This window comes from Mustelus asterias (assembly GCF_964213995.1).
Source record: "Mustelus asterias chromosome 26 unlocalized genomic scaffold, sMusAst1.hap1.1 SUPER_26_unloc_28, whole genome shotgun sequence".
Taxonomy (NCBI): domain Eukaryota; kingdom Metazoa; phylum Chordata; class Chondrichthyes; order Carcharhiniformes; family Triakidae; genus Mustelus; species Mustelus asterias.
In genome coordinates, this window is record NW_027590096.1 from 779614 (window position 1) to 790274 (window position 10661).

A 10661-nucleotide genomic window follows, 5' to 3' on the forward strand; every position below is an offset into this window, starting at 1 on the left:
GGGATTTACGACCATTTAGAAAGATGTGGATTAATCCGGGATAGTCAGCACGGATTCGTGAAGGGCATGTCGTGCCTCACAAATTTGATCGAATTTTTTGAGGAGGTAACTAAGTGTGTTGATGAAGGTAGGGCAGTTGATGTCATATACATGGATTTTAGTAAAGCGTTTGATAAGGTCCCCCATGGTCGGCTTATGAATAAAGTAAGGAGGTGTGGGATAGAGGGAAAGTTGGCCGATTGGATAGGTAACTGGCTGTCTGATCGAAGACAGAGGGTGGTGGTGGATGGAAAATTTTCGGACTGGAGGCAGGTTGCTAGCGGAGTGCCACAGGGATCAGTGCTTGGTCCTCTGCTCTTTGTGATTTTTATTAATGACTTAGAGGAGGGGGCTGAAGGGTGGATCAGTAAATTTTCTGATGACACCAAGATTGGTGGAGTAGTGGATGAGGTGGAGGGCTGTTGTAGGCGGCAAAGAGACATAGATAGGATGCAAAGCTGGACTGAAAAATGGCAAATGGAGTTCAACCCTGATGAATGTGAGGTGATTCATTTTGGGAGGACTAATTTAAATGTGGATTACAGGGTCAAAGGTAGGGTTCTGAAGACTGTGGAGGAACAGAGAGATCTTGGAGTTCATGTCCACAGATCTCTAAAGGTTGCCACTCAAGTGGATAGAGCTGTGAAGAAGGCCTATAGTGTGTTAGCTTTTATTAACAGGGGGTTGGAGTTTAAGAGCCATGGGGTTATGCTGCAACTGTACAGGACCTTGGTGAGACCACATTTGGAATATTGTGTGCAGTTCTGGTCACCTCACTATAAGAAGGATGTGGAAGCGCTGGAAAGAGTGCAGAGGATATTTACCAGGATGCTGCCTGGTTTGGAGGGTAGGTCTTATGAGGAAAGGTTGCGGGAGCTAGGGCTGTTCTCTCTGGAGCGGAGGTGGCTGAGGAGAGACTTAATAGAGGTTGATAAAATGATGAAGGGGATAGATAGAGTGAACGTTCAAAGACTATTTCCTCGGGTGGATGGAGCTATTACAAGGGGGCATAACTATAGGGTTCGTGGTGGGAGATACAGGAAGGATATCAGAGGTAGGTTCTTTACGCAGAGGGTGGTTGGGGTGTGGAATGGACTGCCTGCAGTGATAGTGGAGTCAGACACTTTAGGAACATTTAAGCGGTTATTGGATAGGCACATGGAGCACACCAGGATGATAGGGAGTGGGATAGCTTGATCTTGGTTTCAGATAAAGCTCGGCACAACATCGTGGGCCGAAGGGCCTGTTCTGTGCTGTACTGTTCTATGTTCTATGCATTGGATTGTGAGATTAAAGCGCTCTTTTCCTCAAGATTCGCATTCCATCTGTGACAATAAATAACCCTTTTAATTTAGCTCTTAAAGCTTTGATGGAAGTGCGAAGGAACAGTGAAAGCAGCAAATAACAATTATATTAACCATTAGAACTCAAAATGTATCATTTTCCTTCATTTCAAAATCTCTATTCCTGGATTTCGCTCCAACCTTTTGTTCCAATCTTCCTGTCCTTCGTTATCTCATTCACCAGAGAACAGTCACTTCCATCCACACTGAATTCTTTTTTACTGTTCTTTGCCACTCCGTCTTACCCCGTCTTTGCATTCCCCTCTCCAGGGGAACAGTGTGCAGCAAACTTCTGTGCCTCATTTTCTGTCTGGTCCCACACATAACTGCACCTTGCTCAAAAATAACCTCACTCCATGATATATAACCGAGAATGTGACACATGGTTTACAAAGTTTTAAAGTTTATTTATTAGTGGCACAAGTAGGCTTACATTAACACTGCAATGAAGTTACTCTGAAAATCCCCTAGCCGCCACACTTCGGTCCACTGAGAATTTAGCACGGCCAACGCACGTAACCAGCAATTTTTTTGGACTGTGGTAGGAAACCGGAGCACCCGGAGGAAACCCACACAAACACGGGGAGAACGTGTAAACTCCACACAGACGATGACCCAAGCTGGGAATCGAACCTGGGTCGCTGGCGCTGTGAGGCAGCAGTGCGAACCACCGAGCTACCATGTCGCCCCCTGCTCATGCCCCCATGCTCCAAATCAAGCCTGCGTTTCTCCCCAATTCACCTGAAGATGAGGCAGAAAATGTAGCATTCACTACAATGGTAGCCATTAACTCTGGTGGTAATGGACGGGATGGGGAAGAGAGCAGAGAAAATGAAGGGAAAACACACTTACCTTGGGTTTCCCATTTTTGATCCTGTCAGCTTCATCTATAACCAGATATCGCCAATTAAATATTTTGAAAACAGGTTTCTCCCTGATGAGCATTTCATACGACGTCACACAGACATCCCACTCTCCAGGAAGGAGGACATCTCTGATGAAAGCTGCCTGATAAAGTAAGAAGTGGGTTACATTTCAGTTTTCCAAACACCAGAAATTTATTTTTCTGGAAGACAATTGGGATGCAGCAGAAACAGATCTGATCACAGGCATTAATCAGACAAATTTAGCTGAATAAAACACTGCCGTTGGGATTTTCCAGCCCCGCCAGCAGTGAGCAGCGTCAAGAGCAGGACAGGCAAAGGTGGAGAGGGGCCAAAGGGCAATTGGCTCTTGGCAACTCTCCAAACTATAGAATCCCTACAGTGCAGGAAGAGGCCATTCGGCCCATTGAGTCTGCACCGACCACAATCCCACCCAGGCCCGATTCTCCAAACCATAGAATCCCTACAGTGCAGGAAGAGGCCATTCGGCACATTGAGTCTGCACCGACCACAATCCCACCCAGGCCCTATTCTCCAAACCATATAATCCCTACAGTGCAGGAAGAGGCCATTCGGCCTTTGTACATTCCCACTGGGGTCGGCCAACATGTGGCAGGAGATCCAACAAGCACTGCACGGATTACTTCCACAACGTGCAATGCATTTTCAAATTAAACTCCATGCATCAGCTGTATTTTCCAACAGTATTTTTGGGAACATAAAACACAGTTCTTACCCTTTGATCCTTGTCACCTATTAAACAAATAGTTCGAAGAGTCGGTATCCATCTGTTGAACTCAAGCATCCAGTTGTGCAGTGTAGACTTGGGGACTAGAACCATGTGAGGTCCAGGAATGTTTCTATCATGTTTCATGTACCCAAGAAGAGCAATAGTTTGCAAAGTCTTCCCGAGGCCCTGTTAAACAAAGTAAAACAATTAATTATCTGAGAATCAAAGGCTGTTTTTTCATCAGTGTTGTCCTGAAGCATTTCTGAAATGTACTGGAAGAAACCATTCGGCCCATCAAGTTTGTTCTGCAATTTAATTAGATCATAGCTTATCTACATCGGAACTCCCTTTATCTGCCTTGGTTCCATTTCCCTTCACACTAATCTAACAAACACCTTGGTCTCAGTTTTGAGATGTCCAGACTAACCATGTCTCAAGTTTTTTATAAAATAAAAGGCTAGGTTTTGGCAGGAAGTAGGAGAAAACAAACGTTCCAGGTTTCCGCTAATCTTTGAATGGTACACCCTCGAACATCCGGGAGAAGATACTTGTTCCCGATTTAGAAACATCGAAGATAGGAGCAGGAGGAGGCCATTTGGCCCTTCGAGCCTGCTCCCCCATTCATTACGATCATGGCGGATCATCCAACTCAATAGCCTCATCCTGCTTCCCCCCCCCCCAATAACCTTTGATCCCATTCACCCCAAGTGCTTTACCGAGCCACCTCTTGAATACATATAATGAATGCTTCGCCCCGTTTTGAGCCGGGAGCCTTTCACGTGAGGCGAACGTGATAACCAGTACACGACAGAGACATTTATCTTATTAAATCCTTTAAACTAAACATCTCACATGCCGACACCAAACAATTGTTATGTCTACAATCAATGTGTATTCATACCATTTCATCTGCCAGGATACCATTAATGCCATTCTCAGATAAAGAAATCAGCCAATTCAGTCCACGGATCTGATAGTGGCGGAGTTTCCCTCCTTTTACATCTGTGGAAGAGACCCCAAACATTTAGAGCCTTCAACCGTTGCAAGAGTCTGCACAGAGTACAGCTCAAGGGGAAATGAAATCAGTGCCATAAACTAAAGGAAACGTATTACTGTTTCAGGAACCATTGAACTGAAAGCACCATGATAGCTTGAGACAACAAAAAGCAAGCAGCACAATCCATTTGGTATTAGGGTCTCAATGTTTGCATAAAGAATGTCAGCGTTCAGACGCAGGCTCCAAAACAAAGGTGGTGATTTTCACCACGACTACTACCATTCTATAGCAGCTCAATTGACCAATAAAACAAGACCAAAGTATATACAGAAACATAAACTGTTAAACAGAGCACCTAAACTTCACTAAGGCAAGTATGAGCAAGATTGGGAGGGCAGAGAGAAGGAATGATGGTGAGGAACCAGTTTACTGGGCTTTGACTGCTTTGTGAGAAATCATTGCATGGACATTACTGGGATTTTGAATATGTTATGAGTATTTGGAGGATTGCGTGCCGTTCTGGTCATCACACTACCAGAAGGATGTGGAAGCTTTGGAGAGATTGCAAAGAAGGTTAACCAGGATGTTGCCTGGTCTCAAGGGTGTTGGCTATGAGGAGAGGTTGAATAAACTAAGACTGTTTTCATTGGAAAGACAGAGGCTGAGGACAGACCAGATAGAGGTGGACACAATGATGAGAGGCATAGGCAGGGTGGATAGTCAGAAGCTTTTTTCCAAGGGTGGAAGTGTTAATTACAAGGGGGCGCAGGTTCAAGGTGAGAGGGGTAAAATTTAAGGGAGTTTTGTGGGGGAAGTTTCTCACAGGCCTGGAATGCACTACCAGGGGAGGTGGGGGAAGCAGGCACATTAACAACATTTAAGAGGCATCTCAGCGGGTAAATCAATAGGGAGAGAATAGAGGGATACAGACCCAAATAAGGACAGAAGGGTTTTTCTTTATTTTAGTCAGGGCATCATGATTGGCACAGGCTGGGAGGGCTGGAGGGGCTGTCTTGTGCTGTACTTTTCTTTGTTCTTTGATTGGGGAAATGCCATTTGGGAGAACAGATCATTCAGCTCACCATTTCATAGGGTAAGGAACTGATTATACATGATTCTCAACACCAGAAGGACAGCATGTTACATGGACGCAATCTGTATAATAATCCAATTATTCCTCATGAAAACAGATGGTTCCTTTTCATGTGGCTCACACTAACATGTTAAAATGGCTGCTAGGACCCCATGAAAAATAAGTTGCAGCAGTTTCAACTCAGTTCCTTGGGAGCACTGGTTGAGAGGGCAAAGCTGAACAAAACAAAGAGCAAGGTGAAAGGCTGATATATGAAACACATGTCATACTGGCATGAGGGAGATCTTTCAGCTTTACCCTGCATTTTATTCATGCTGAATCTGACCTCAAAATACTCAATATCCAAAATATCCAGTCAGAAAATATGATGTCAGATTACAAGTTAGGCTGGAGTGAGTCCGTGGTGTCTCTCAGCATTAGTAGATTGTTCCATTAAAAAGACCCCTTATGCCAATAAATACAGCCAATTAAACCAGGAGAACGGGAGGTGCTGTTTTTGGAGATTTAATTACAACAGTCTCAAATGTTCCCACAAGTCTAATTTTGACAAAATTGAACACTGCACATCGATGAATGGTGACTGAAAATGTGAAAGGAATTGGGAAAAGGTAGTGAAAACTGAGCGACATTAACTCATGTATGAAATAATGAATAAAATGGCTTTACGCACATGATGGGGATTCTTCAAACCTTGTACAGACATTGGTTGTCTTGCTGTTTTCTGACAGTAGCTCTTCATCCTCTTCCTGTTCCGTCCGACGATGCCGATAGCTAAGAATTAAAAGTGAATAGTTTTGTGCGAGGGGTTACTATTACTTTCCAAACCATTTTAAAAGAGCTGTTACTGCAGTCAATTTCAAATCCACAATCACTTCAGAATATACAGCACCGTACAAATTATTTTGGAGATTGTGCATCACTTTTGTGGTGAAGATTAGTACATAGAATCCTAAAGTGCAGAAAGAGGCCATTTGGCCCATGGAGTCTGCACCGGCCTCAATCCCACCCAGACCCTATCCCCATAATGCCATGCATTTACCCTCGCTAGTTCCCCTGACACTAAGGGGCAATTTAGCATGGCCAATTCACCTAACCCTAATCTTTGGACTGTGGGATGAAACCGGAGCACCCGGAGGAAACCCACGCAGACACGGGGAGAATGTGCAAACTCTATACAGACAGTGACCCAAGCCGGAAATCGAACCTGGGTCCCTGGCGCTGTGGGGCAGCAGTGCTAACCACTGCCACACTGCCACCCTAACTACTGTGCCACCATGCCCTACGTACAGCATGTTATTGAACTAAGATTCAAAATTGCAATTCATGCAGGTGGCCATTGTTTTAATTTAAAGTTGATTCCAAACATAAACTTTGAAATCTACTGTTATGTAAATACTCTCCCAAGACCCTGGTAGATTACACAGCATATTAGTACTTTTTAATTTAATTCGGTAATTACACATGTATAATCTTTTGTGCCAATAGTTGTCAACAGACTCTTCAATCATACATGTGACACATTTAATAACATCAGTGTTTTTAATGCAAGGTTGACAGGAATTCCACACCTGTTATACGGATGCAGGATATTTGAACACTTGGTGACTAAGATGCTGTTTGAACTTTAAAAAGGCAGGGAAAAGGTGTAGGCCATGCAACCTCAGATATCTGTTTATTCAATTAAATCATGCCTGCTGTTGCTTCATATCACTTGATAGTGCAGCCAACAAAGAAAAAAATCCATTCAGAAAATTTAACACCCACAGCCATTTGGGGCAGACCTTTCCACCAAGTGGAACGAAATAGCCCTTACTTTCAATCCTAACTAACCTCGTTCTAATATTAAGATGTGCCCCCTTGAACCAGATTTCCCTCAAAAGAAATTAGTCTCTGTATCTATCCTATCAAATCCCCCAATCATTTTAAACACCTCAATTTGGCCACTCTTTAATACTCTAAACTCAACGGAATGAAAGCCAGATTTACGGAACATGTTATGTTCCCATAACCTGACACTAAGACCAGATAGCATCCCGGTGCCAGACCAATATTACTTTCCTGAGGTTCGTTGCCCAGAACCAAAGGCAGTTCTCCAGCTGAGGTTTGACCAAGGCTCTGTACAGCTTCCTCATTTTTTCATCCCAATCTATTTTGAGATAAATGCCATCTTCCTCTTAGCATATTCCATTATCTTTTGTAAAGGTGCAGTAATATCGTGTTATTTGTATATATGGAAACTCAAATCTCTTTTGCTCCTCCACAACTAATCTCTCTTGTCGAAAACACTTAGATTTGCCTTTCTCAGTTCCAAAGTGGGTGGCCTCACACTTCTCCACACTGAACTACATTTGCCACAGCTTTGCCCACTCACTGGGCTATCCTTTGCAACTCCATCATATGATCCCAATTTGTGGTTGCTCCTAACCTAGTCTGCAAATGTGGATGAAGCAGTAAAGAGTTATATCCAAATCACTGAAAGCCGAGGCCCCAAAACCTCAAGGAGGAATGAAAGCTTCACTTCCACCATTCTACGTTGACCCCAACATTAACGCCTCTTTGGCCTTCAAACGCCAGGAACAATTTCCAAGTTGAAATCTCTCAGAATTTGCATCATGAATCCAAAAACACATTGCCTGGAATATATCTTACTGTCCAACCGACAGAAGCGTCTGTTTCTCATCTTTCTTTAATCGAGGGCGCCCGGGTTTCATCTTTAAAGGAGACGTTGGAGTTCTCTGTGCAGCAGGTTGGATAAAGTGGGCAAAAAGCTCGGTCTGTTGCAGCAGATAATCAAATCTGTCGAACAAGAAAAATAAATGTTAATAAGAAAATAAAGCATTGAGAATTAACGTGACAAGAGTGTGCAAACACATCTCATTTAATCTACAGTCAATCGACAGTTCTCCCCCGCACACCTCCTCCCCCTCACACTCCCTCCCCCGCACCCCCCCTCCCCCGCGCGCCCCCTCACCCGCCCCCCCTCCCCCGCACCCCATCCCCCGCACCCCCCTCCCCCGCACACCCTCCCCCGCACGCCCCCTCCCCCGCACGCCCCCTCCCCCGCAACCCCCCTCCCCCGCACGCCCCCTCCCCCGCAACACCCCTCCCCCGCGCGCCCCCTCCCCCGCACGCCCCCTCCCCCGCGCATCCCCTCCCCCGCTCGCCCCCTCCCCCGCGCACCCCCTCCCCCTCACAGTCCCTCCCTCGCGCCCCCTCCCCCCGCACACCGCCTCCCGCTCACACTCCCTCCCCCGCGCCCCCTCCCCCGCACGCCCCCTCCCCCGCACGCCCCCTCCCCCGCACCCCCCCTCCCCCGCACCCCCCCTCCCCCGCACCCCCCCTCCCCCGCACCCCCCCTCCCCCGCACCCCCCCTCCCCCGCACCCCCCCTCCCCCGCACCCCCCCTCCCCCGCACCCCCTCCCCCGCACCCCCTCCCCGCACAACCCCTCACCCACACGCCCCCTCCCCCGCCCACCCCCTCACCCACACGCCCCCTCCCCCGCACCCCCTCCCCCGCACACCTTCCCCCACACACCCCCTCCCCCACACGCCCCCCTCCCCCGCACACCTTCCCCCACACACCCCCTCCCCCACACGCCCCCCTCCCCCGCGCCGTTCTCCCCCACACACCCCCCTCCCCCGCACACCCCCTCTCCCCCGCACACCCCCTCTCCCCCGCACGCACCCTCTCCCCCGCACGCACCCTCTCCCCCGCACGCACCCTCTCCCCCGCACGCACCCTCCTCCGCACATCCCCTCCCCCACACACGTCCTCCCCCGCACGCCCCCTCCCCCGCACGCCCCCTCCCCCGCACGCGCCCTCCCCCGCACGCGCCCTCCCCCGCACGCGCCCTCCCCCACACAGCCGCTCCCCCGCACCCCCCCTCCCCCGCACGACCCCTCCCCCGCACGCCCCCTCCCCCGCACACCCCCTCCCCCGCACGCCCCCCCTCCCACAGCGCTTCAGTTTCCTCCCTCAGTCTGAAAGACGTGCTGGTTAGGGTGCATTGGCCGTGCTAAATTACCCCTCAGTGTCCCCGAACAGGCATCGGAGTGTGGAGACTAGGGGATTCTCACAGTAACTTCATTGCAGTGTTAATATCAGCCTCCTTTTGACACTAATAAATAAACTTTAATTTGATTTAAACGTCCTTAATGACTCTTCTCTCAAGCATTGGAGTTTTAATTTGAGTGCTGAATTAATCATAGATTCATAGAATCCCTGCAGTGCAGGAGGAGGCCATTCAGCCCATTGAGCCTGTACTGACAACACTCCCACCCAGACTTGATCTCTGAAACCCTTGTAATCCTCCTGCTGGAGCCCTGACACGAAGGGGCCATTTCGCTCGGCCAATCCTTCTAACGTGCACATCTTTGGAGTGTGGGAGGAAACCGGAGCACCCGGACGAAACCCACACCGACACGGGGAGAACGTACAAACTCCCACAGACAGTGACCCGAGGCTGGAATTGAACCCGGGTCCCTGGAGCTGTGAGGCAGCAGTGCTAACCACTGTGTCACCGTGCCGCCCACGCTACTTGTGACATGAATGAACAAACTTTAAACTGATGCGTAATTGAACCTTTCTTGGATATTTCTCTTATTCATTCACAAGCAGTGAATCAGGGGAGGATGACAAAGATTATTTTCTAACTGCACGGCACTGGATCTGAAGCCTCGATCGAAAAGAATCAACAAGTTGTTCTGCGTCCTTGGATGTTTATGCCAAAAAAATAAATATTTGACATAATTCAATTGCGAGCCTTCTGCTGTGAATGACACAGATTTGCTTTAATATTATTTGAAAATAATCACTTTGAAATCATCATTTGTCTCAATAGTTGATTTATTCAGGGCACTCACATCATTATTACCGTCAATCTGGGCATTTCATTCAGCAAGAATGTTTCATGATTGATAATTATTTCCCAGTGTTGATCCATTCATTCAAAATCATACAATCATCGACTCATAGGATCCCCACAGTGCAGAAGGAGGCCGTTCAGTCCATCGAATCTACACCAACGGCAACCCCACCCAGGCCCTATCCCCGCAACCCCACATATTTACCCCGCTAATCCCCCGGAATGAAGGGTCATGAACAAAGCCCAATCCATCACACAAACCAGCCTCCCATCCATTGACTCTGTCTACACTGCCCGCTGCCTCGGCAAAGCAGCCAGCATAATTAAGGACCCCACGTACCCCGGACATTCTCTCTTTCACCTGCTTCCATCGGGAAAAGGACAAAGTCTGAGGACTCGCACCAACCAACTCAAGAACAGCTTCTTCCCTGCTGCCATCAGACTTTTGAATGGACCTACCTCAAAGAACAAAGAACAATACAGCACAGGAACAGGCCCTTCGGCCCTCGAAGCCCGCGCCGCTCCCCGGTCCAGGATTGAATCCTGATTCCAGGATCCCCGCCCAATTTTCCAGCCTATCTACATCCTAATATCCTATCCACCGAGCTGTCCGTCACAGCGACGATGCTTTGTTCATCACAACCTATTAACTCACCCCCACCCCCCCCATTCCAGACCATGTGATCTCCAGGGAGAGGCGAAAACCCAG

At 48.0% G+C, this 10661-nt stretch overlaps 1 protein-coding gene across 1 annotated transcript; it reads right to left on the minus strand.

Annotated features, from left to right (window-relative positions):
• Positions 1-2096: 2096 nt before the first annotated feature.
• Positions 2097-7882, minus strand: LOC144482135 (SWI/SNF-related matrix-associated actin-dependent regulator of chromatin subfamily A member 5-like; the record flags this gene model as incomplete). Its single annotated transcript, XM_078201357.1, has 6 exons — positions 2097-2123; positions 2235-2390; positions 3003-3182; positions 3898-3998; positions 5757-5857; positions 7736-7882. Coding segments are annotated over 6 exons (712 nt in total), but the record flags the coding sequence as incomplete, so codon positions are not given.
• Positions 7883-10661: the final 2779 nt, after the last annotated feature.